Source organism: Aspergillus sclerotioniger, assembly GCF_003184525.1.
Source record: "Aspergillus sclerotioniger CBS 115572 chromosome Unknown BO94scaffold_4, whole genome shotgun sequence".
NCBI classification, from domain to species: Eukaryota; Fungi; Ascomycota; class Eurotiomycetes; order Eurotiales; family Aspergillaceae; genus Aspergillus; species Aspergillus sclerotioniger.
In genome coordinates, this window is record NW_020290994.1 from 320,773 (window position 1) to 346,774 (window position 26,002).

At 50.7% G+C, this 26,002-nt stretch overlaps 7 protein-coding genes and 1 non-coding gene across 8 annotated transcripts; 5 read left to right on the plus strand and 3 right to left on the minus strand.

The window, feature by feature from the left end:
* Nucleotides 1-605: 605 nt before the first annotated feature.
* BO94DRAFT_563121 (kinase-like protein) lies at nucleotides 606-2,968 on the plus strand (the record flags this gene model as incomplete). Its single annotated transcript, XM_025614331.1, has 2 exons — nucleotides 606-835; nucleotides 1,228-2,968. The coding sequence occupies 2 exons, from the start codon at nucleotides 606-608 to the stop codon at nucleotides 2,576-2,578; spliced, it is 1,581 nt and encodes a 526-aa protein (XP_025471241.1). The 3' UTR covers nucleotides 2,579-2,968.
* A 188-nt stretch (nucleotides 2,969-3,156) lies between these two features.
* On the minus strand, nucleotides 3,157-3,228 carry BO94DRAFT_t84. The gene has a single exon. It is a non-coding gene; the product is annotated as a tRNA-Gln (tRNA).
* Nucleotides 3,229-3,350: 122 nt separating this feature from the next.
* Nucleotides 3,351-5,407, plus strand: BO94DRAFT_484547 (putative CECR1 family adenosine deaminase). Its single transcript, XM_025608962.1, has 2 exons — nucleotides 3,351-3,523; nucleotides 3,579-5,407. The coding sequence occupies exons 1-2, from the start codon at nucleotides 3,400-3,402 to the stop codon at nucleotides 5,150-5,152; spliced, it is 1,698 nt and encodes a 565-aa protein (XP_025471242.1). The 5' UTR covers nucleotides 3,351-3,399; the 3' UTR covers nucleotides 5,153-5,407.
* Nucleotides 5,408-6,198: 791 nt separating this feature from the next.
* atg2 (putative autophagy regulatory protein Atg2) lies at nucleotides 6,199-12,751 on the plus strand (the record flags this gene model as incomplete). The annotated part of the gene is made up of 3 exons (XM_025613106.1): nucleotides 6,199-6,360; nucleotides 6,464-12,682; nucleotides 12,734-12,751. The coding sequence occupies 3 exons, from the start codon at nucleotides 6,199-6,201 to the stop codon at nucleotides 12,749-12,751; spliced, it is 6,399 nt and encodes a 2,132-aa protein (XP_025471243.1).
* A 672-nt stretch (nucleotides 12,752-13,423) lies between these two features.
* On the minus strand, nucleotides 13,424-17,677 carry BO94DRAFT_563125 (ATP-binding cassette transporter YOR1; the record flags this gene model as incomplete). Its single annotated transcript, XM_025614332.1, has 2 exons — nucleotides 13,424-17,470; nucleotides 17,654-17,677. 2 exons carry the CDS (start codon nucleotides 17,675-17,677, stop codon nucleotides 13,424-13,426), a joined length of 4,071 nt encoding a protein of 1,356 aa, XP_025471244.1.
* A 1,142-nt stretch (nucleotides 17,678-18,819) lies between these two features.
* On the plus strand, nucleotides 18,820-20,398 carry BO94DRAFT_508989 (citrate synthase; the record flags this gene model as incomplete). Its single annotated transcript, XM_025609685.1, has 4 exons — nucleotides 18,820-19,310; nucleotides 19,363-20,127; nucleotides 20,180-20,262; nucleotides 20,322-20,398. The coding sequence occupies 4 exons, from the start codon at nucleotides 18,820-18,822 to the stop codon at nucleotides 20,396-20,398; spliced, it is 1,416 nt and encodes a 471-aa protein (XP_025471245.1).
* A 2,820-nt stretch (nucleotides 20,399-23,218) lies between these two features.
* Nucleotides 23,219-23,872, minus strand: BO94DRAFT_457302 (uncharacterized protein; the record flags this gene model as incomplete). The annotated part of the gene is made up of 1 exon (XM_025607738.1): nucleotides 23,219-23,872. The coding sequence occupies one exon, from the start codon at nucleotides 23,870-23,872 to the stop codon at nucleotides 23,219-23,221; it is 654 nt and encodes a 217-aa protein (XP_025471246.1).
* Nucleotides 23,873-24,458: 586 nt separating this feature from the next.
* Nucleotides 24,459-25,963, plus strand: BO94DRAFT_609828 (sulfotransferase family protein; the record flags this gene model as incomplete). The annotated part of the gene is made up of 4 exons (XM_025616587.1): nucleotides 24,459-24,800; nucleotides 24,876-25,219; nucleotides 25,298-25,588; nucleotides 25,892-25,963. Exons 1-4 carry the CDS (start codon nucleotides 24,710-24,712, stop codon nucleotides 25,961-25,963), a joined length of 798 nt encoding a protein of 265 aa, XP_025471247.1. The 5' UTR covers nucleotides 24,459-24,709.
* Nucleotides 25,964-26,002: the final 39 nt, after the last annotated feature.

Consider the following 26,002-nt stretch of genomic DNA (forward strand, 5'->3'; position numbering starts at 1 on the left):
ACACCCTGACTTATTTAGAGTGCGGAACATCAACTTTAATCACTGAGAGACTAGACTGGCATAGACGCTGCTAAGAAGCTGGATGTCATATTTGTGTTAGAGTCTACATGTAGAAGTTAGGCATTTGACCGTCCCTAAGCGAGGCGTCCAGCTGTAGCAGGGATCCAATCACAAGTGGTGGAAGGCATTTAAATAGTAAATGGCAAAGAAAGTCACTTTAGCCGACCTTGGCCGACTTTGCCAGGGTGGGAAAAACACTGAAGGTAATATATCTATTAAAACACTTTACATCTTGTACAAAATCAGCCTTTTCCTCATGTATGGAAAGTTATCTAGACAACATTGCGCAGCGAGACACAAATTTAGCTCAAAGTTATGTTCGATCAAACACGGCACTCTACAGAGACCCTTAATGTGAATCACACGGCTTGCGTACAAAAGGATAAGGGCGCTTAATGGATCACTGGAACAGGTTGAGGCTGGAAGTATCAGGAAAGTAAGAGCGATGCTACCGTAGCAGAGGAGAATACACTGCCGCCTCAGTTTTGCCGCCTACAACATTTCTATGGAAAGACTCGAGGTTCATCAAAAGCTCGAGTCCTACAATGATACTGGAATGTTTCACGGAGTACTATCTATGGAGATCTGGTTCAACCCACGAAGCTTACTTTACCTACTTGTTTAGTATATCTTTGATGACGGGCCACTACACTAGGCTTGTCTGGGGAAGCTTAGGAGCCACTGGAGCCATAAGAAATAGCCATTTTCGCCTTTTCTGTTTCGATATTGCTCTGACTATTGAGACACTCAAGCACTATAGGAGTAATATGAGGTGGTAGGCCTTGAATTGAAAAACCTTTGTCTGTGGCACCATTCCGAGATGAAGTCACAGCTCCGGTTTACCATTTCCATTTCGCCAACCCGAGATCACCACGCTTTATGTCTCTTGCTTGTGAATCAAAAAAGGATCTCCCGGTGTGGCAATAGGACATTTCCCGCAGGCAATAGGCTAGTCTTTAATGCAAGAATACCAGCCCCCGCAAATTCCGCATGCCCCCAACAAAACATCTACGGAAGATGGTCTCGCGCCAGGAGCACAGGTTGAAATAAAAGAACCTCCTCTAAATTCTTACAGGCATACGATACAACTATGGCACGACCTCTTGCCTATCCTTGCTTACACAGTCCGCCTTGGCTGCTCTCCCATTGTGTTGCTATTCATCGCAGCTCACGCAGGTTACTGGTTTACCCCTATCACTCCTGCCGTGCGCTGTCTGTCACCGCATTCAACTCTTTATCGTCTGATAATAACTCGACATATCTTCCTTTGTATGAGCCAATCGAAGGCGTTGAGAGACTTGAAAATTACTGCCCGGGGGGATACCATCCTATAAAAATCGGTGATCGGTTTCGCGCTCGGTACCAGGTGGTTCATAAGCTTGGTCACGGCTCTTATTCGACTACGTGGTTGGCATACGACGAGGAATCAAAGAAGTACGCTGCAGCCAAGGTCTGCATAGCAGACTCAAAACTAAAGAAGGAACACGATGTTCTATCAACTCTTGCCAAAGCCCAGTTTTCTCCTATATACAGCGCAGGCAAGACAATGATACCTTCGATCCTAGATAGCTTCCACATCCACGGCCCTAATGGTGACCATGTCTGTTATATAACTAGTCCAGAAAAAACTAGTCTTTGTGGCGCGAAGGATGAGTCTTGGAGCCGTCTATTCCAGCTCGACGTTGCTCGGGCGCTGGCTGCACAGCTGGCAATTGCTGTGGGGTATATACATACCCGCGGAGTTGTTCATGGAGATCTTCATCTCGGCAATATCCTTCTAAAGAGGCCACTCAAGCTAGATCATCTCTCGATTGGAGAGCTCTATGAGGAGTATGGAACACCGGAACTAGAACGAGTGGTTCGATTAGATGGTACGGCGCTTCCGGATGGCGTTCCATCCCATGGCATTTTCCCAATATGGCTCGGGGAAGCAAGTGACAAGCTTTCACTTGCAGAGGCTAAGATTCTGCTCACAAACTTTGGTGAAGCCTTTTTGCCCAGAAAAGAAGATATCTATGAATCTCATACTCCCTTGGTGCTCCGCCCTCCTGAGGCTCGATTTGAACCTACCCGCCCACTATCCTTCCCATCCGATATATGGACACTTGCTTGCTCTATCTGGGAAATAATTGGTCAGCAGTCTTTATTTGAAGGCTTCCTTGCTACAGAAGACTACATGACTCGCGAGCAGGTTGATACTCTTGGTATCCTGCCACCCGAATGGTGGGAGAAATGGAGTGCGCGACATGATAAATTCCACGAGAATGGTATACCCAAAAACCGACAGACCCTACGAACATGGGCGGACCGGTTCGAGGATAGCATACAGGTGCCTAGGGAAAAGCGTGGAATGCATGTTATTGAGCCAGGTGAATGTGAGGCTATCTTCTCAATGCTACGGCCGATGCTCTCGTTCAGGCCCGATGATCGGCCTACTGCTAAGCAGGTTCTCGAGTCCGACTGGATGGTGAAGTGGGCTCTACCCGAATACTATAGAGTGGACGGCAAGTCTAGATGATTATGCTCCGCCTCTGATTGATTCTTACTAAATGTCGTGGTGTGCTTGGGCGGAGGTTCATATTTAGTCATATATCCTAATCTGTCGTGTGGCTCTGAGACTGCAAAGAAGCAGAACCATCCGAAGCGCTGGCTCGATGCTACACCAGGAGAAGGAAAGTATGCTAAATTAGACTTGGCGTGGCATCTGCTCAGCACGTGAGTATCTGAATCCAATAATCATTTGCGACCTGAACGCATCCGGTCTTCGGGTCGCAGCGTTACATTGGAGGGAGGAAAGCATGAGGAGGTGAAGGACGAAAACAAGGCACGCCAATAAAATATACAGTGCCATTAATCACCACTGTACACTAATGAGTGCTTGATTTCCTCAGACTCCAGCCAATTGAAGCTATCAGAATTGACTCGAAGTAGAGTATATAGAAACCGGATTCCCCAGGCCCCGGAATATTAAAAGGATGAACTTTCACCTACTTCTCTGATCAATTACTGAAGAAGCTTTAATCGATCTGTCTGAATTGAAGGGGAAAAAAAAAGCTCCTCCGAGACTTTCCGATGTGCTGAAAAAAGCAAACCAAAAGGTCGTGCCCGGGATCGAACCGGGATTGCTGGAATCAGAATCCAGAGTGATGACCATTACACTACACAACCTGTTGTTGAAAGATTAATAGGCTTTTGTACTAACAAACAAATTTAAGCATATCAAGCAGTGATATGACCTCATTGTTTCTGGCCGCCTGAGGGGTACCTGAATCTTACTTTCCTGCGGAACTACTCCACCATTTTCAGACCACTGCGCACGGTGTACTTAATCTGCACAATATGGAGACGAACGACATTGAGTGGGAAGCCGAGGAAGGAATTCCCCATGCCGATGATCCTTTCATCCAACAATACCTGCGGGGTCGGAATTCGCTCATCCTGGAGGAGCAAAAGCAGCGACATGGTCAGTATCTAGCTTAACCTGGGTTACTTGGCCGCGACTGATTTTCCGAGCTTAGATTTCAACCTCTCCAAGGCTCTGCCGCCTCTGGCTGCTAGAGCTTGCAAGATTGTTTCCAAGATTCGCGATCGGGAACTACACCAACTGTATTCGCCAGGTTCAGATGAACGGAATGCTCAACTTTCTATGGGCATGCCGATACACCCAGGTGTCATGTCACTAGATTGGAATGAGGTAGAGAAGACCGATTTGTGGAAAATTGTCAAGCACATGCCTAAAGGATCTCTTTTGCATGCGCCGTTTCATGCTGCAATCAAACCTGATTTTCTAAACGAGTTGGCGTTCTCTACTCCGGGCATTTGTGTCTATGCGACACGCCCTTTGATATCTCAGGGTGATTTGAATGAGGCGCCATTCTTCTTCCAGTACTCATCGGCTTCGACGAAGGATACAGAAGCCAGACCTACCATATGGTCAGCTTCATACAAGCTCTCAAGCCTCATCCCAATATCAAAGGCGGCCTCTTCTTTCCCGAGTGGGGGAGAAACCGGGTTCCGTACGTGGCTGCAGAGCCGCTTTCACTCCGTGGCAGGCTGTTCGGATCACCATAGCCGTGCAATGCCCCTCGTCAATTCTCTCCTGAGCTATGAGCCTATATTGCGTGCATGTCTGTACCATGTCTTCTCTCATCTGGTCGGCGACGGGATCAGATACGCGGAATTCAGAACCACCTTTAACTTCCCTTATCGCAAGGAAGGAAAGGATATCCCGGAGGATGATTATAGCGAATGGTGCCATGTGTTTCAGGAAGAGCTAGCAAAATTTCAGAAAACTGACGAGGGGAGGAAACTTTACGGAGCTCGCATTATATGGACCAGTCTGCGCTCATTGCCAAAGCGAGAGATTGTTGAGAGTATGAAAAATTGCATCCTGGCAAAGTATGATTATCCAGATACGATTTGCGGGTTTGACATAATAGGGGACAAGAGTAATGAGAAGCCGCTCACTGATCTGGTCCCCATATTATTCTGGTTTCGCAAAGAGTGTTCTGCGGAGGGACTCGAAATCCCGTTCTTTTTCCATGCTGGTGAATCTCTGAAAACTGGGGGCCAGGCAGATCAAGGGTTATTCGATGCCATATTGCTTGGGTCGCGGAGAATATGCCAAGGGCTTTCGCTCTGTCAGCACCCTTTAGCGATCGAGATGGTCAAAGAAAAGAAGATACTGATTGAATGCAGCCCGATCTCAGATGAGATGCTTGGACTCACAGACAGCATCCAGACCCATCCTCTGCCCGCCTTGTTATCCCGTGGCGTTCCCGTCTGTCTAGGTGCCAGTGCGCTGGGCTTGTCCGGGGGTAGGACAACCGGATTGACACGGCAGTTTTGGCGAGCAGTTCAAGGACTTGACAGTATGGGTCTTACAGGCCTCGCAATGATGGTGGAGAACTCCATCCGGTGGAGCTGCTACCAAGATCAGCCCACGGCGGAGTGGCTGTCCGATCTGCGGGAAGGGATCTTGGGGGAAGGGACGAGGGCTAGCCGTTTGCAGGAATGGTATGCAGACTTTGAGAGCTTCTGCCAGTGGGTTACGGTGGAATTTGCGGAGGCGGAAGTCGACGAACCAATTTGACTTGAACCCATCGAGGTTCATGCACATACCGACCGAATAATCCCTTTTCCACTGCAGGGAAAGGGGGAATGGAGAGCGCGTGCTTAATTATGTAACCAACGGCATGCCGAGATGAGTCAGGAGATGCTAGTGAGTTATTAGAACTAATATGCAACACATCAACGGTTTCAGCCTTTCAGGAGGGGACCTTTGGTCACAGCAGTTACATACTATGTAATACGAGGTGGTAGGTACTGCGACGTGTTAGTCGTCGATGAAATTTAGTGTTTTTCGTAGATGAGGTTGGAATCTGATCCACATGATGAACAGAAACATGCCGGCTGCTGCATGAGTCGTTCGGAGGAGATGGTTGGAAGGCAGAGAGTGAGCGAATGGCGGACGGATCCACGAGCCACCTTCGATCGGGGATCGGGGACGAAAAGAGGTTCTGCAGCATGGCGACCGTTGAATACTTTCTCCTCCAGCGTTGTTGTTGTTGTTTTCATTTTTTTGGGTTTTATTTTTTACTTTTTCTCCATCTGCCGTAGTTGATTTGATAACTATTTGCCTTTGATCACCGTTGTTGGCCCGAGGCTAGACAGATGGTAGAGAGCCAGACACTGAACGACTCGCTCTCCTGCCATGATTCGACTGTTGCCTCAGCCAGTTGTTCTGGACATTTGCCCCGACTGCACCTCGTTTTCTGGCTGACCGTTTAAATCCTTCCATGAAGCGATAAGTTCGACGTGTGTGTGAGTTGTCAAGGCGTGATTTGGGGGGGACCGGCCCAAGCTCCGCCTGACTATTGCGGTTGATCTTCGCTATCTCTCCTCACTAGCGCCTCCATCCCCGAACGTCATTCTTCCCCCCGGCACTTGAGCAAACCCTCCGCGTTTGTTCCCGACACCTGTTGTGCTGGTGCCTGTCTAGGTGCAAGGCATCTCACCTACTTTCTCTCTCTTTCTCCTCCCCCATCCCTCTCTCGTCCTTGTTGCCTTATTATGTTCCTGCTCAGATGACCGCTGCCGTCTTCAAATGAGCCCCCGCCGGCTCCTTTGCCCCCCAAAATGGCCTACTTCTTGCCATCGTTCTTCCAGAAACGATTGCTCCGATATGCTTTGTCTCGCCTTGAGCTCGTCGATACCGAGGCCCTTGATCTCGATAGCCTCGGTATCCGTTGGGGACAGCGAAGTACCGTCGAACTACGGGATATTGGTTTGAGGCTGGAGGTGAGTGAACGTGCCGATGATCTTCACTGGTTCCGATCCGCTGCTGGTCACTGTTGGTTTCGGATGTGCGTCATATGCTGATTACAACGGTTGTTCCAAATAGAAACTAGCTACGCTTCTTCACCTTCCACCCTCAAGCGAGCTCCTGAGTGCCCGTGTTCGTTTCCTGCAACTTACGGTCCCCGCGGATATCTACAGCAGCGGTATCATCTGTCACGCCAGCGGCATCGACGTACACCTGAGACTGCTTTCGGAAGAGACAAGCCATGCTGGACAAGGCGATAAACCAACGGGCCCTGATTCCAGGCATGATTCGGGCACCGATCCGATCATCCCTAACCCGACCGATCTTGCGCAGTCATTTCTCCAGGCCGAGCCGAAGGAGGAGAAGGAGGAGCTGCAGGCTGCTATATCGTCCCAATCACAGGTTCTCCAGCGTACACAGACGTCCAATAGCGACGATGAAGAGGAGCTTGGTCTTGGCAATGAGACTGTTTCTCTGCCCAGTTTCGTGGCTGCATTCCTCAAGGGTGTCGCAGACCGTCTGCAGGTTCAGGTGGATGACATATCCATCCGAGTCGATGTCGAAACGAAACAAGACGGGCCGCTGAAGAGGCAGCCGGAGGACAAACCTGACTTGATCACAGGACTCTTGAGCGTCGGACAAGTCAAGGTGGATGCGGTGAGCCCACCTTCAAGCACAGGCGAGGCTTCATCGCGAAAGCCGCGACGGTTAATCTCCCTCTCCGACATCAATATCGCTTTGATATCCGAACCGGTCGTTTTTTCCAATTATTCACGGTTTGCTGCTCCGGCATCTCCAGATACTCCCTTGCCGCCGAAGTCGAGCCGGCCCCCCAGCCGGGATTCGACTCTTCCACCTGAGTATGCATCTGATCAGAGTTCCGCTCTTGAGATGACGAGGTCGACTATATTTGAACCGTCTCGTGGAGTCACCGAGTCTGGATTGATTGAACACAATGCACCCGAAATGGAAGGCTCTGTGTGCACCTATGATGGCAGGTTTTCGGATGCGGACACGGAGGACGAGGCCAGGAGCTATGGTTACATGGAGGATTCGCAGAATCTCTCAGATGATGATAGGCTATTGGATAATCCTGCGTATCTTGACTCTGTGATCAACTCGCAGGTTTATGATGATGAACTCGATGGTCTGGACAACCTTCCGACCGAAGTTGGTCACCGCGCTCTGGAGAGCGGAGATACCCCGCGCCTTCTGAGTCCAGAGTTGCACACAATTGGAGCAGCATCACACTGCAGTGATACACAAAACGCTATGATCCTTGCACCTAGGTCACAGGTACCGGACGTCGGTGGGTTCGCGCAGGACAACCTACATCCTCCTGGGGCGGTCGGTAGTGTTGCCCGACCGGCGTTGCCCGAGATCGAATCGGATGTTGCTCACAATACAGAGCTATATACAGATGATCAAATGTCGCCCCATGCTTCTGTACCTCCTTCCGAAGCGGGTAGTTCAAGCTCGACGTCTGGATCCTTCGATCATGGAGAGCTCTCTGAGTCTAGACTCTTTTCTAACGAGGAGGCACAGAGTATGTATATGAGTGCTGTGAGCCATGACTCGATGTCTCGAAGCTTTATGCCGAATATTCCTGGTGCCTGGGATTCACCGGAGTCTACGATGATTAGGGGTCCAAATGCTCATGTGCACCATGCAGACCAGCGCGACGTACAATCGGATCACTATCATGAGGATGATGACGAGGCCATCGCTACCCCCAAACTTACTGCTCAGACAGGGTTGCATATCTCACAGGAATGCCTTATGGATAATCCCCAGAAGGCTCATGATCCGATCGACCAAGGATCTGCTCAGGATTCACCGGAGCTGAATAAGCTCCCAGATGTGGCAAGGAGATTTTTTAGCATCGACAAGGTCCTGATTTCAATCCCTTCTGTGGATGAAGACGGCGACATTGCGGACGACGTATCGTCCGTAGCCTATGATGAAAAAGAAACTTCCGGGTTGGAAGAGACGACAGCATGTTTGCGTGACTCTGCAAGTGCGGACGAATTGGCCGCTTCTACTACACATGCCTCTACACGAAACCGCAGTGATACAATAAGGCCGTTTACTTCGGGGAAAGAGGGAGCTGAGAAGAGGACACCGCGTCTTTCACAAGATGATGAGCATAAGTCGCAGTCTAGCCGCAGTTCGAATGACATGGAAATTGAGATATTTTCGGTGGAAGTTCAACTTGACATTGCCATCGGCTGGCTTGTGATCAAAATTGGACAGCGGATTCTCGAGGCTTTTGGGAATGACAGCGAGGACGCCCCGAAGAAGGGTCGTCCACAGGAGCACGTGCAAGAGCGGCAGGCAATCAAATTGGCTCTTCAAAATTTATCCATCAAATTTGTCGAGCATGTTCCGGAGCACTCCTACCCCATTGAAACCCATAGTCCAACCTTCTTCGGGCTGTTGCATGATGAGGTCTTGTTGCAGACATGTATCTCGGGATTACAAGCGCAGTTCTTGGCAGATAAGGATGTCACAAAACTTCACCTCAACATCAAAAAGTTTACCCTTGGGTTTGCCTCTGAGCATCTGATCTCATTTAGCGAAGAGTCCAAGATGCGCGACTCTGTCAGAGACATTTCGTCAGCCGAGCAAGGGGATATCGATCTTTCAATCAAGAAATCACTTGATTCCACCACGGTCAATCTCATGACACTTCCTCTACAACTTAATTTGAACGTTCAGCGACTGGAGGAGGTTGTAGGTTGGGTCGGCGGGTTGAGCACCATCTTGGAACTTGGAAGCTCGATCTCGTCGGGTTCAACCGGCAAGGGACCGAAGAAAGAACCCCCGAAGCGTCCTCGTGGAGTGCACTTTGAAGAATTCCCTCCACCGGCAGCTACGCAGCAGACCGACTCGGCACCTTTGAAGGTCAATGTCAGGATTGGGGGAGTCGCAGTGAACGTTATCGGAGAAACCCATTACATCAAATTGATGACAACAGCTGCCAAGATTATAAGCAGGCCTAAATTCATAGCTGTACAAATAGATAAGGCCACGCTGTCCGGCCCATTGCCTCTGGACGACGCTCGGGACGCCCCTGCCAACATACGCCTGGCTGATATCAGAATTGAGTACCGTTTTTCCCCGAAGGAAGAGGATCTTGATCGGCTATTAGGTTTGATCACTCCGTCAAAGGACAAATATGACGAAGATGACGATATCATGCTGGACACACTATTTCGTCAGCGGAGACAGGGATCTGTACTTTGTGTTACCATCTCTGAAACCAAGTTTGTTGTTTCTCGGACCACTGACTTGGAATCCATTTCTCAACTTGCGGAAGAGCTAAGCAGGCTATCGAATGTCACGAAGTATCTACCCGAGGATGACCGTCCCGGTGTCCTAATCCTTGCTTTAATCCGTGAGTGCGAGGTCCGAGTGCATATTGGTGGGAAAGTGGGTGAGATAACTGCAACTCTTCGGGATGCTGAAGCGGCATATATTAGCCTACCTTCGCTTATTGCCGCGCAGGTGGGATCCATAGCGGTTGTCAGAAACAGGAATGAAGAGCTTGTGGGAGATGCATCAGCGATCATTCGGGGACCGGGCTGGAACCAAACCCAGCTTCCAGTTCTGATGGCTCGCTATATCGCGGATGAGATGGACCCCACGGTCAAGGTGAAGTTACACAATTTCCGCGCGGAATACACGCTTCCCTCCATCATGGCCTTCTTGGGGCTAAGCGAAGATATGACTACTGGGGACATGGCTGCCAACATGGCAAGCTCTTTGGTGAATCTTGCCGAGCTGCAACCTGCACCTCAGGACGATCAATCATCGGTAAAGGAGAGCAATCCTGAAAATCCCCCGAAGCCTATCAAGTTGTCAGTGGATTTGCGAGACTGCGTGCTCGGTCTCAACCCGCGCGGCACGGCCGCGAAAGGCCTCGTTGTCCTCACGAACGCCAAGTTTTCTGGGGCGATACATGACCCCGTGTCTTCAGACGCCACGCTGGATCTCCGGAAAGTGTCTGTGATGATAATAGACGACATGAAAAATGTCGGCTATACAGATAATCTGCACCGAAGAAGCTCAGCTCCTCCACAGAGCAACCAAGTGCAATCTCTCATCGACCACGGCTTTGTGTCAGTATGCTCAATATCTGCAGCCACGGCTACTGTTAAGATTATGCGCTTGAGTGACGATGGAATGAAGTCTCTTGATGTGGAGCTGAGGGACGATCTGCTGATTCTGGAAACCTGCGCCGATTCAACGCAGACCTTTATAAGCATAGTCAACGGGCTCCAACCTCCTACTCCTCCTAGCGCGGCCACAAAGTACCGTACGGAGGTTCTTCCTATTCAGGATATGCTATCATCATTCACCGGCGATGCCTTCGTTGCAGATATGCCAGAGGGCAACCAAGTGACGACGGACTCTGCTGATCGAGTGCAGGGAGAGGGGCATCTGGAGGATGAGCGGGACTATGTCAGCGACTTCCAGCATGTGAACCCAGGCTCAGAACCTGGCTTTGGGGTGGAGGGCATGGGGGCTTCGGGCTCAAATGAACTTCTTGATAGCTTCCACTCGCTGTATTATGTGTCATCCAGTGTCTCTGACCTTGACTTCCGCGAGGACCACTTTGCACAACAATCGGCTGTCGGCGGTACAGCACACCGCTGGGATTCTACACAGAACACCTACGGGCTCTCAGATGACTCCAAACTTCAGAGAAGTCCGTTGAGGATCCGGGTTCGCGATGCCCACGTCATCTGGAACCTATTTGACGGCTATGACTGGCAGCGAACTAGGGATACTATAACGAAAGCCGTGAAAGATGTGGAGAGGAAGGCCATTGAACGGCGTGCACGTACTGGCAGTCGGGCATCTCCCAGTTTTGATGAGGAAGAGGAGTCGGTGATTGGCGACTGTTTGTTCAACTCGATATATATTGGGGTCCCTGCCAATAAGGATCCCCGCGATATTCGCAATGACATCAACCGCAACATCGATGACCTCGTCAGCGAGACGGGTAGCTATGCGACTACGACGACTGTCACTGGGGCCACGGTACGGCAAAGCCAGTCGCCCTCCTTCCGAGGAAAGAAGTTGCGCCTGTCTCGAAGTAAGTACCATAAGATGACTTTTGAACTCAAGGGCATCTGTGCCGACCTGGTCGTTTTCCCGCCCGATTCTGGCGAAACGCAGAGCTCCCTGGATGTCCGTATCAATGACCTGGAGGTATTCGATCATGTGCCCACGTCTACATGGAAAAAATTCGCAACGTACATGCATGAAGCGGGCGAGAAGGAGAGTGGGACAAGCATGATCCATCTGGAGATATTGACCGTGCGGCCGGTACCGGAGCTCGCTGCATCCGAGATTGTCCTCAAAGCAACTATTCTTCCTCTACGGCTGCATGTTGATCAAGATGCCCTGGATTTTATCTGTCGCTTCTTTGAATTCCGGGATGATTCGGCACCCACACCGGCTGCCCCAAGCGATATTCCATTCCTACAAAGAGTCGAGATCAATGCCGTTCCTGTGAGGCTCGACTTTAAGCCCAAGCGGGTTGACTATGCGGGGCTGAGGTCTGGTCGTACGACTGAGTTTATGAACTTCTTCGTCTTAGACGGGGCCGACATGACCATGCGGCACGTTATCATCTATGGCGTGTCAGGGTTTGACAAACTCGGGCAATCGCTCAACGACATATGGATGCCAGACATCAAGATGAACCAACTTCCAGGTGTCCTGGCTGGCCTGGCTCCTATCCGGTCCTTGGTCAATGTTGGCGGAGGCGTCAAAGACCTAGTGGTGGTTCCCATGCGTGAGTACCGGAAAGATGGCCGCATTGTGCGAAGCATCCAGAAGGGTGCCCTGTCTTTTGCCAAGACCACATCGAACGAACTCGTTAAGCTGGGAGCCAAACTTGCTATCGGAACTCAAACGGTGCTGCAGGGTGCTGAGGATCTCCTAACCACTCCCAGTGTGTCGGGAGGTCCAGACGAGGAGTATGGTGACGATGAAGAGGCCAAGAAGATCTCGCTGTACGCAGACCAACCAGTAGGTGTGGTGCAAGGCCTTCGAGGCGCATTCCGGGGGCTGGAGCGCGATTTGCTTCTGACACGGGATGCCATCGTTGCGGTCCCCGGAGAAGTCATGGAGAGCGGGAGCGCCAAGGCCGCCGCTAAAGCTGTCTGGAAGCGCGCTCCAACAGTGGTTCTCCGACCCGCAATTGGCGTTTCCAAGGCCGTGGGACAGACGCTGCTGGGGGCTGGGAACACGCTGGACCCAAGCAACCGGCGGAAAATGGAAGACGTAAGTGGAAGCACATCCCACATGTCAACAATTTACTAACATCCCCTACAGAAATACAAACGCCACTAAACAATCTGACATGGCAATACCACTTGGCAATGCACTGCGCGTTCTTTTCCTGGGATGGTTTTGGAGCATAGGATAAATTGACACATCTACCCAAAGCAGGTTACAACTCACCTGCAGGCAGGTAACCGTACCTGGAATTGACTACTGACTAACGATGACAACGACGGATGATTTTTCTGCTTCGTACTACTTCTACTACTACCCCCCAATCCTTTCTTCCCATTGTTCTTTTTGATACAGCCACAATTTTGTTTCCAGCATGACTTGGTGTTGGATGTTCATATTTTGAGATCTCATGCTGGAAGGGGGTGTGTCTACTGAGATTGGATCAAGTCTGGTATGTCTGGTAGCATGGGGATTGTTGTGAGACTGGTAGACTGGATGTGGAAATATGTGATATGAAGTTTACTTCACCTATTGGATAGAACCTTATCGCCACTTTATTGTAATGACTGATGTTATGTTATTTTATGCTTTGGAGAGTTTTCTTAGCCAGTGATAATTGTATGTTTGTTTATTGGAAGATGTATAGGACTTACTGGGATAGGTAGGTTGATCATAGTTGCGTAGTCCAAGAGTCCCGGTATAAAGCACTCATTGCATAGATAAAAGCATGAACCAAAACGAACACACAACACCGAAACTCCAACCACTCTATAAAAACCAAATCAATCAAATAAAATCCTCCCTCACAATCCCACTCTGATCACACATCCCCCGGAATATCCCCCCAGCCTCCCACAGATTCAACGGCGTGTCCAGCTCCGCGATCTTGCCCTTATCCATAACACATACTCGATCATACCGAATGATCGTCTGCAAACGATGCGCAATACAGAGCAAAGTCTGTCTTTTGAAGCTCGTCCGGATAGTTTCCTGGATGCGACGATCAGTTTCCAAGTCCACGGACGAGGTAGCCTCGTCGCAGACGACGATCTGGCTGCCTCGAATCAGAGCCCGGGCTAGTGCCATTAGTTGTCGTTGGCCGAGGGAGAAGTTGAGGCCTTCTTCTTCGACGGGCGTGTCGAGTTGAATTTGATTCCGGGATTGGTCGTTTGGGCTTGTGTTGCTGCTGCTGCTGTTTTCTTCTTCCTCGATTAGGCCGACTTGGCGGAGAGCGGACCATAATTCGAGGTCTGGGTGTTCGTTGAATGGGTCGAGGTTTGAGCGTACGGTGCCGAGGAAGAGGGTTGGGTCTTGGGGGATGATGGAGAGGTGGGAGCGGAGGTCATGGCAGGATATGCGGGCGATGTTGACGCCGTCGATCCTGATGGTTCCGCTGGCGAGTTCGGTGAGGCGGAAGAGGGCGGACATGATTGAGGATTTCCCGGCCCCGGTGCGGCCGACGATGCCAATTTTCTCACCTCCAGCGATTCTGAGATTTAGGCCTTGGAGGACGAGTGGGAGGTTGGGTCGGTATCGCATTTCGACGTGCTCAAAGTCGATGGCGCCGTGTTCGGGCCAGAAGACAGTTACTGCTTGGAGGTAGTGCGGGTTGGATATGTTGGGTTCCTCTTGTTCGAGACTCGTGCCGTAGTGGTGGATACGTTCGGTAGCATTCATGGCGTTTTCGAGCTCGGCGAATTGCTTAACGAGGAGTTGGATCATTTGCACGATTGCTAAGATGTAGGAGAAGATGAGACCGGAAATGCTTGGGGAAACGACATTGCGTAGGGTGACTACTAGGATGCCCGTTGTTGCCACTAGGATGATTGAGACCACGTCGAGTCGGGTGCTCAACCAGCGTTGGTTGCTGTATGTGAGGTAGTATGCCGAATTCATGTTGTCAATTGCTCGCCGGAGCACAGAGGTGAAGTGGTCCTGCAATCCGTATGCGCGGATGCTTGCAGTTCCTGAGATGGCTTCACTGAAACGCGCGAATACAGCTGATCGGAGAACGGCTTCGTGGCGCTTCATGTCTCGCGCGGAGGAACGGTAGTAGGCGGCGGCTATCAGGAAAAGGATCAAAAGTGGGCCAATAGCGATGCCGAAGTAGTGGAAATAGAAGATGAGAAGAATGAAAACGCTTAGTATCATCGCCAGCGTGTACATGTACATGCGAATCGCATCTGCCAAGGCGTTATCCATTGTATCAACATCCTTGGAGAAGCGGTTTGTGATACGGCCCAAGGGAGTAGTGTCGAAGAACGACATGGGAGCCCTGAGCACCCCCGCTAATGCGCGCCCCATCATCGTCCGGCTTGCGCCGGTAGCTAAGATGGATACTGACAGGGAGAATGAAAACATGAGGACCGCCTGAGTGACTCCCAGCCCGATGTAGATGCCGATGTACTGGCCTTTTGACAGGTTGAATCTTTTATCTGTCCAGTATGATAGCCATAGGTTGGTGAGGATATTGGATGCCTGGGCTACTGCGAGCAGGAAAAGTGGCAAGATCCCATATATAATCGATCCTGATGCGCGGATATAAGCAAGGTAGACGACCCAGCCCACGCTGGTAACGGGTCGATCCTCTTCTTGGATGAGAGATGCCGGCTCGGAGGCCTTTTCTGTGGTGGTTGACTGCGTCTGATGTTGAGCTGCGGGTGTCCGTTCATCTTTCTCCTCTGTCTCTTCTCGAGTGGTTGAGGCCAAAAGCTCTTGAAAGTCCTTGTTGCTGGAAACCAAGCTTTCATAGGTATCGTTGGCTCTTATTCGCCCGTTTTCCAGCCAGAGAATTCTATCGCATCGACGGAGAATGTCGTGTCGATGCGTAGCGAGGATGCGGCACTTGTTTCGCAGCAGCCCACAGATAGCATGTTCAAAGAGTTGCCGTCCAACGTGGGCATCTACCGCAGAAAGCGGGTCGTCTAGCAGGATGATGCGGCTATCAAAGTAGATCGCTCTGGCAATGTTTAGGCGCTGTCTCTGGCCTCCACTCAATGTGATGCCACGTTCTCCGATCTCAGTTTCATCGCCTGCAGGTAGCATGTCCAAATCTGCCTGCAGAGCACAGGCCTGAATCACTTGGTCGTACCATTCACGATCCATGTCTTTTCCAAACAGTATATTATCTCTGACAGTTGCGTTTTGTATCCACGCATACTGTGGACAAAAGGCTCTGCTGTCTCCCATGGTAATCTGACCGCTGGTCTTGCGCATCTCCCCAGCGAGGGCAGAGAGTAAGGAGCTTTTCCCGGAGCCTACTGTACCTATCACAGCAACAAGCTCCGAGCGGCCGATGGAAAGGTCGATGTTGTTCAAGGTAAATGGGACTGAGGACTCCGCAGAGCTGGATGTCACCTTCGATTCCTCGTCATCCTCTGCTCGCGCCCGCGTTTTCTCTTTTTTGCTCGACTGCTTGTCATCCTGGCCTTGAGCTGGAGCGCAGGCTTGCTCCCAAACGAAGGTTGCCTGCTGCGCATCAATCGCCAAGTCTGCATCTGGATCCCAGATAAAGTCCTCCCGCTGGTCTTCTGCCAACAGATAATCTTGAAGACGGCGCATTGATGCCCAGGCATCGGTCAGTTGGCCGATGACCACGGGTAGAAGATTGAAGGGGACCCGCAGCGCGTTGAAGATTGACAGAGAAGAAAAGACCAGAGACGCCGTAAGCTCGTGACCAGATACAGAATACACGATGAATGAGAGCATGGATGCAAAGATGGGAAGAGAAACCGAAACAGCGTTCATAGCGTTTCGCAGGGCCATCAGTTTCTGGATCATGGCGACTTCATTCTTTCTGCAGGTGCGAAGAGTTTCCAAGAATGCCTTTTCCCATCCGTAGTACTTTACGAACCGCACCGATCTCATGATTTCCTGGGTTAATGAGATCCGGGCGTCTGTGACTTTGTTGATCTCGCGCCGTCTCTTGATGAGGATCTTCATTGTAATTGTGAGCAAGGGAATACCAATAAACAGCAACCCGAAGCCAGCCAATGCGGAGTAGGTCATGTTGATGAGTAGAAGGGCCAGAGCGAGGAAGATTGTCACTGGTGAGACCCAAATGAGATGAAACATGCCACAGGCCAGTTCAATGCGGGACGTATCGGTGGACATCATGTTCATCACTCGGCCGTTGGGCCAGCCTACTTCATCTGTTGCTTTCTTCGACTCAGCCTTCTTGTCAGCTGCCTTTTCCGTTTCATCTCCAACAGGGGCGGTTCCAGCCCGTGCCTTGCCTGAGATCCTCAGAGTCTTTTCAAAAATGGCAGATATCAGGACACCGCGAGCTTGTGCGCCGACCATGAACCCGCGGTATATGAACTGGTTTGTGCCCACACTCTGTATCAGCTGCATGCCCATGATTGCGAAGACCAGACCAATTTGCCTCCCGAAGCCGTGGATCTGTTCATCCGCCCCCTGAGATGAATATGAGGCGGTGACCCACTGAATCAGGAACCGCAAGGTGAAAGGTGTCATAACCTGGCAGATTGAAGAACAGAGGACGCAGATGGCCCCGAGCCAGAATTCGTGCTTGAAGGTGTCGTGGAGGGCCATGAGGAGGGGGTTCGTGGCCCCCTGGCTGATCTGCTGTTTGAAAGCTGCGTAGAATCGATCTGCCAGCAGATCAATCTGGCGATCTGGATTGACCAGCCATATGTCGTTCAGCTCCAGCGGACGCCGATACCCCACGCTCATGATGGTGGTCATCCATTGGAACGTCATCTGGCTCAGCCAGTTGGCTTTGTACTCGCCGGATATTGCTCTCTCGGCCGGTACAGGAGGTATGTCGCCCCATTTGAGCGGGTTTAAAGAGTGGTGCCATGGCCGACGACGCTTTGCGGGAGCATCGCTCAGGTTTTGAGATGGATTGTCGGTGTTGGATGTAGCTGCTGGTTCTTCATCGACTGAGGGACATGTGTGTGCTGGCTTTAAGACCGAAAGGTCAATAGAGGTGGTGGATTCGTCATAAGAGTGTGCTAGTGTTCGATTTGACGGGGTTCTTGATATTAGATTGACCTGTGATGACTCGGAACGCCTCATGGTGAATGAAATCGACCCAAAGAGGCATGAGAGGAAAGCAGGACAGTCCGGAAAGGCCAAAAGATCATAGATAGTAATTGACTGACAGGAATTGGCATCCACTGCCGCTTTCTTTCAATCTCTCAACACCAGCATATTGCACTTGGCACTAGCCGAGACATCCTTGTAAGTGACAAGGCACAACCGAGCCCCTGCCAACGAGTTCACACGTAAGAAGGAAGTATGAAGGGTAATACCTCGCAAATCTGGGGCGATAACTGGCACCATAGCCACGAGGATATCCGGTCTCGCGGCATATCGATCCTTTCTGAAGGTTGGCAATCTAGAAGTAAGTGAGTGGATGAAGAAGAAGAAGGAAGGAGTTCGTGTTGGGGGTCGTATTGACGGGGCGGTATTTCCGCGTATGTACGAAACGGGCCGCGGACATAAAATACATCCCCCGCAAGCATCATCGATCAATCTTCCGACACGACTGATTGATGAGATGAGATCAGATCACAGCGATACGAGATACCCCTGCCGCGACGAGGTCGGTGTCACAGCCGGCTATCAGCCATCCAACACGAGCCAGATGCCGCGTCTCATCAGACAACCGCCCCCGTGTTGCTGCTGGACCGGTAGATGAAACTGAAGCGAGTGACAACGAGAACGGGAAGATCGAATCTTGCTTGCAGAGAGGATGTGGAAGAACAGAAGGATTTGGAAATTCCAGCACTGAAACGGCTCCGCCTGTTTCAGCAACTGGGGGCCTGATCGTGATGCCTCGACACGGCATGCGCAGCCTCAACTATGTCCCTGTTACAGATGGAATTGGCTGAAGACACTTTTGGTGTCTACTGAGACATGTTGATGGTTGTATTATGGGATGACCAAAGAGCGTCGACTAGGAATAGACGCATCATTCATGAGGGTGCCTGAATTCGCCTCGTCAGATGCGGAGGATGAGATAGACCCACGAGAAGCACACAAGGCTTCGGGCTCATGGTGATTCTTAAGGAGGGCTATCCCCAGATGAATGCTGAACTCCTACAAGACTGCAAATCGCACTCCTCCCACCCTCTTTATCAGACTCATCGGCATCGTCACATCCTTCTTATTCCTGATCTATCAAAATGCTTGTCAATTTTGTCCACTTCCTCCTGATGTGGAAGGAGATCATCTACTCTTACGTCTCGCTTGCAACCTTCTCATGTCACAAAGCCTTAGGGCGTACTGCCGTTGGGCCAGCCCACGGTTCCCTGAGCATCATTGACAACCGAACTAAGCGGACATACCGTATCCCAGTTGTTCACAATGCAGTCCGGGCCCTCGACTTTCGCCAGATCACTGCTGCCCAGCAGGGTGCAGACGTTGTTGACCAGTTCGACAACGGTCTTCGAATTGTCGACAAGGGATACCTGAACACTGCATGCATGGAGTCCTCCATTACCCTCATCGATGGCAAGCGTGGCTACATCCAGTACCGCAACTACTCGATTGAGGAGCTGTTCATGCACAATGACTACGAAGAGGTCATTCACCTTCTGATCTGGGGAAAGCTGCCCACTCCAGTGCAGAAGCAGACCCTCCGCCGGAAGTTGGCTTCGGAGATGAAGCCCCATCCATGTGTCGTCGATGTCATCCGTTCATTTCCGTAAGTATACTTTCACCTAAAGCTCCAATCATCTTACTCATGAGTATATTAGACCCGACTCATTGACCTTCCCCATGATTCTGGCCGGATTGTCCGCCTACGCCTCGGTGGATGAGGGCACCCGCGCTACACACTCCAAGGGCGAACCCCAATACCTCGGAAAGGGAAAGGCTGTCGATGAGGCTGTGATTCGCACGCTGTCGATCCTCGCAACCACCATCGCTCTAGTCTACTGCCACAAGCGCGGTCGCCCCTTCAACCCATCCCGTCCAAACGAGTCCTTCATCGGTAACGTCCTGCTGATGATGGGTATCCTGGAGCCCGGGAGCAAGAGCCCCCAACCCAACCGCAAGATCGAGAAATGCTTCCAGCGTCTCTGGATCCTTTACGCAGACCACGAAATGACCAACTCGACCGCCGCGTTCCTGCACGCCGCGTCCACGCTGACAGACCCACTGTCATGCTGTGTCACCGGGATTGTGTCCGCATACGGCCCCCTGCACGGCGGCGCCATCGACCTCGCATACAAGGGGTTCGAAACGGTGGGCACGCCGGAGAACGTGTCGACGCTGATAGCCAACGTCAAGGCCAAGAAGCAACGTCTGTTCGGGTACGGACATCGAATCTACAAGGTGGTTGACCCACGGACGAAATTCATCCGGCAGCTCATGGATGAGCACCGGGATGAAGTCCAGGCGAACCCGCTATTGAAGGTGGCGATGGAGATTGACCGGGTAGCTGGAGAGGATCCTTACTTTACTTCGCGGAACCTGAAGGCGAATGCGGATCTTTACGGATGTTTTCTATACACGGCTTTGTATGTCTAACTCTACTCCGTACTGTATAGACAGCTGCTGACTTGTGATTAGGGGCTTTGAAACAGACATAATCATCGCGATGGCAAGTCTGTCACGAACACCAGGTGTTTTGGCTCATTGGAGGGAAGCAATGGGTAAGCCCCCCTCCCTCCGCAACCAACTTCATTGCAGACGATACTAACAGTATCAACAGGCCAAGCCCCAAGTCTCTGGCGTCCTCAACAGATCTTCACGGGCGCAGTTGCAGCGCCAAGTCAGACTAAGAGTTAGCAAGAGGTGAGGTGAGGTGAAGTGCTATGTAGATCTTTGTTATCCGTGCTCCTGTTTTCCCTTTTTCCTTTGTTACTATCGTTCAGCTTTAGATCGATTTGCTTTTTTCACATGTATGAATAGACCAGATAGAACAAACCATTTTGCTTCCATCATATCCAAGCCCTAACTATCACTACGTAGTATATCACCTCCAAGCAAACCAACCCATCCATACCTTTAGCGTCAAATTAAACTCACCCTAACCATTCCTTCTCCATCCTTCAGCCCCCAAACCGCTTATCTATGTACCTACTATCAGAATCCGGAGTATTATTACGCCACTTATTAACTTTACTTTGCTTATTTGCGGGGCAGAAAAGGAAAACCTAAGGTACGTATAATTAGTCAGAACAATACAATCGAACCAATCATAACCCTTTCTGATGGAGGTTGGGTCAGTCTTAGTGGATGATTGTCACGTCGGGTGAGGTGGCTCAGCCCACATTACACTAGTTCAACTGCGGGGGAACAGGCGAGAGGTCGGGTCTTGGCTTACCATGAGGATATCCTATCTTCCCATCTTACAACTAGCAGCTAGGTAAGTAAGCCATAGTTACGTTCGTATCCTGTCACTACTACTAACACTTACTCGGTACATATCTGCCTATGTAACCAAACCAGTCAAATTCAACACACGACGAGGCTGATCCGACTAATTCTCAATCCGGACGATAGGTATAACCAGGTAAGTTGGTGACATGTACGACGTATAAGCCACCCAACCACCCCAGTTCCCCAGTGACACACGTCTCCCGTCAGGCAACCAACCCAATACACGATGCGAGGCCACCAGAGTATTTTCCGTGCAGTGATAGGCAGGAACTCTACAGGTAGCACAAATCTGATATCAGGGGTCAGTCGGAGAATAAACCCCCAAGGTTTGTTTGTTGCCAATGATGCTTATGGTTAACGGGCTTGGTTCGAGTGAGCGGCCCCCCCAACTTCGTTGTGTTTCTTATGTTGATGCTTTCTGGCGGGAAAGAGGGTGGGAAAGGGTGGCTGAGTGGGCTGGCAGTAAAGATCGTCATTAATGCCGAGGTATGTTCATGATGATTTGGCGTCAGCGGGATTCGAACGCGCGTCATTCAAAAAAAAAACTAAAGGGAATCTTCAGTTTAATGTCCTTTATGTGGCGCTCCCTGTTGCCACTTGAGCCATCTGACCCGTAGGTCACCGAAATATTTCCTACAAGTAAGTATATAGTTGCTTCATCACTCTTTTCGTGATATCAAAGTTAACTATCATTACCTACGCATGGAAACTTGAGGTACATGATGTTTTTTTTTTTGTGACCGAATAGAGCAAGGCTACTACCACGCTGGCGTCCGCTACAACCACACTTTCTGTATACTCCGCCTACGCTGTTGGGAAAGGCCTACTTTATATTACTAGCACAATATTCACCACTTGAGCACCTAGTGTTATGCCTGAGCCTTTCTATTTGTATTTGAGGCGTTGCATGAAGCCCCGAATGAGAGTCTACATACAGCTCTCCGTACATCCATATATAGGGCCCCGAAAGCTATGTAAGGGCTTGCGTGAGATGCTTTGATAAGTGCCTTGAAAAATGCTTTTATATAGTGATAACTGAATAATCAGTCTTCTGCATAGCCGACTGTCTAATTACTACACAGACAGGTCTGGTAGTAGCCTAGCCGGTGTCGCTTCAGCGCCTTCCATGGAGATAGGAACATTTACGTAGCCATACCCATCCTGATAAAAAAGCCCGAAGGGCCTTCGCTAGCTCTTATGGCTTCTCTGGTTGAGAAAATCCCTAGGACCGGATGATCAGGAATCGCAGAGTCTTTAACCGAGATCACTAGCAACCAAGAAGCGCAGGCAATCTCAGGTCGCTAAGCGCGACCAACGGAAGAACATTGAATCCATTCGCTATTCCAGAACTAGCTAAAAATGGGCAATGAAGCCATCTAGGTTCTCCGCTCGGCCACCAGAGGAGTGTTTGAGGGTGCGAGTCAGTCTATATGGAGCAATTATAGCCAGCATAACTAATTTTGGTAGACGTAGCAAGCCTGGGGTCTAGTATGCCTCCTGCAAGCAACTTCAGCGCGCGTATAATGGTAAGCGATCTCTTCTTCTGGCTTGGGACAGGAAGAAACGCTACGTGATTACGCAACAAGTGACAGGGCTAGACTAAGGAGCTCCCGTGGAGGTTTAGCGGCATGAGTCGGCAGCATGGTATGCAAATCCTGCTAGACAGGCCTGTTGTTCATTGTATTCGAGGTTCTAGGGCGCGGTTGCAGGATGGCGGTTAATGCTATTTGTAGATGGCTGTTTGAACACGCCACGACCACAATAATAATGATTAAGCGAGGATACAATAGCAAAGACCGGAATTTCATTGGATAGAGATTCAATGCCAGCCATGTGTTGAGGGGCTGCCTCTGCCTTTACTTTAGGCAGGCTAGCATGTTAGGCAACTACTATCATCATTGAAAGAAACTGAAGAGGTGGGGGGGGGATCTTACGTTTAGGTTTAGGCTTTGATAGTGGCTTGGGTAAGTACCAAGTAAGTACTTGATTGATCGCTGTTCTGACGGGCAGATTCATCTTTCACTTTGTCTCCGGGATTGGGATCCTTCAGCTTGTGCCTATTGTACTTAGGTCTATGCGATGATGTTTGATAAGAAAGGAATCAAGAACATAACAAAGTCACACATTCTATTGATCTCAAACAAACAAACCCACTAACCAACTAAGTAACTAATCAAACAATTTCTAATATCCAAAAATCACAACCACACCCACACCCACCTTACACTACTCATCAAAAAACACAAACAGCCGCACCTCAATCGATCGCCGCGCCGGCGCATCCTCAGGAGTATTATCATCCTGGAAGCCACCATGAGGGGTACCACGCACCCGATCCTCGCGCGAATCATAATCCCGAAACACCAGGACCTCATCGGGACAAAGCTCACTCACATATCGATAGACGTAATCCGGATGCGGCTTAAGGAAGTTATCATGAGCCTTGTAGTACTTAGGGTCATTGTTGCGATACACCCGGGCGACATTGTCAGCAAAGTTCCAATCGGGGATGTTGGCGTGATCGACCACCAGCAGCGGCCATCGCTGGACGGGGGTGCCCACGGGCCGCCAGACATTGATGATGGCCCAGCGCTTGTGAGTGGCGATGAGATTCTGGGCCTCTTCATTGCCCAGTTCGCGCTGCAGGTGGCCCAGGGCCGTGGTGTGGTCGTTGTCGATGTGTAGGGTGGAAGCGGGCTGCGAGATGCCGGTCTTCATGAAGAAGATTTCGTCGGGATGGTAGCCGAGCGTTTGGTTACGGAGACTGAAGTGCCAGGGGATGACTTTGCTGGCGCCGGTCTTTTGCTCGATGAGGGCTTGGAGTTCGGGCCAGTAGCGGTCTTTGATCAGTCGTTTGCCTTCGGGGGTGCGGTAGGTCATGAACTCCGCTTCGGTGAGGGAGGTGGGGTGGCTGAGGGCTTCGTAGCCATTGTGAAGGAGCTGAGGAGCGGGATTCTGGGCCCGGATGTCGTGGATTTGGATGTGGTGGACTTTCTTGGGCTTCAGGTTGGTGGCGCCGGTTGAAGGGTCGAGGTATGCTTCGCGGCCGTCCGTGGTGCCGTCGAACATTTCGACCGTGCCGGTGGTGAAGGTGGAGATGGTCATGATGAGATTGAATTGAGCTTAGGTGGGTTCGGTTGAATTGAGGCTTGGAAGATAAGAATAGAGAAGATGGTTGATGGAGATGGTGATGGTGAGAGCATGGCGGTGTTGACGGCGCATTTATACTACCTCGTGAATCTCGTATACCTGGCCATATCCTCAGCCATCGTAGTACAACATAGCCCCAGTTTCAAGACTGGCCCCAAAACAGCAGTTTCAAGAGTATAATGAGAGCGTTGGATGCAGTCGAGTTTAGATGATGGTGTGATACGGGGTCGGGTGCCTGACATCTGGGGGCGATTCCGCCTGGAATGGTTCGTGATACTTGCACATGGCGATGCACAGGGCTAAGCCGCCTCCTGTCATCAACTACCTCATACCTAGAACCAAAGGCTGATTCGAAGATTTTCTGGGGCCGTTAAGGCTTCCACAGCGTGAATCAACTAGATCGTATAGTCATGTCGATGGGGCGGAAGTATGAGAAGGATATAAAGTACCTTTCAGACAACAACAACAACAACAACAACAACAACACCAACAACCTATCCAGTATTCATCCCTTCACTCAACCCATCCCCTCAATAACCCAAACACCAGAATCAACCCCAACTCAAAATGTCCCGCCTCATCGACGCCGTCCCACCCCCCTCGCAACCCCCCAAGATGGAAGTTCTCATCCTGGGAATGCCCCGAACCGGCACCATCTGTATTCCCCCCATCCCCATTCCCATCCCAGTTCCTCCATACAGTTAACCCTCACTAACCCCCCACCTCCCCCTAGCAATCCGCCTCGCCTTCGAAATCCTCTCCTACAAGCCCTTCCACGGCCGCATGATGGACACCCTCACTCACCTCTACCCCCTATGGACCGAAGCCCTCTCAGCCCGATACCTGCACACCGTTCCCGTGTACACCCGACCCGACTACGATAAGCTCTTCTCCGGATTCAACGTCTCGTGCAACATCCCCGGTACTCTCGTCGCCGAAGACCTCATAAGAGCGTATCCCGAGGCCAAGGTGATTCTAAGCACCCGAGACGTGGACAAGTGGCTTGGTTCTATGCACAAGTCAGTGGATAAGGCTGTACAGTGGAAGTCGTTTGATTGGGTGGCGCGGTGGGACACTGTATGCACCTATACCCTATCTACCTTTTTCCCTCGAAAACAAACAAACAACTAACAAGATCCTCAATGAATGATACAGAAAGTAATAAACCCCTGGTGGCAATACCACAAATTCACACACAGTCTCCGCCACCTCATCGCCCCGAATGGTGAGCGCCAAGCATATCTAGATCACTACGCACGCATCAAGGAACTTGTGCCCGAAGACCGTTTGCTGGAGTTCAATCCTGCGGAAGGGTGGGAGCCGTTGTGCGAGTTCTTGGGAAGGCCGGTGCCTGAGATGCCGTTTCCGTGCGTGAATAATACGGAGCAGTTTTTGGAGGGGAGGAAGAGGAGGTGGTGGAGGAGTGTGGGGTTGATGGTGGTTAAGGTGGGGGGCCGGTCGTGGTGGGGATGGGGATGGGGATCGGGTGGTGGAAGTTGGGGTGGGGAGGGAGGGGGGTTTTCTAGTTAGTTATTGGTCTTTTTGTTTTTTTGATGGGTTGTTTGGGTTGGGATAGATTGTTTTCCGGGGTATTTTGTTTTAGGAACTGGGGTTAGGGATAGAGGATAGAGGATAGATTGTTTTGATTGAGGTTTAGTTGAGTTGAGTTGACTTTTTATTCGGGTTAAGAACTGTGTGTGCTACGTGCCTTTCTACATTCACGAAAATTATTTTCTGGGACAGAGTTAGACAAGGTGGAAGTCGGACGAGGCTGTGATTGACGTGCATGCATCTTGGGGCCGCTTACCCGTCTCACTCTGAACCCTCACGGTAATCTAAATCTAAAACTAAAACTCGGAG

Coding starts and splice junctions, on each gene's coding strand:
- BO94DRAFT_484547 (XM_025608962.1), top strand. CDS start 3,400: ATGGAGACGAACGACATTGAGTGGGAAGCCGAGGAAGGAATTCCCCAT. Junction 3,524..3,578: donor GGAGCAAAAGCAGCGACATG/GTCAGTATCTAG, acceptor TTCCGAGCTTAG/ATTTCAACCTCTCCAAGGCT.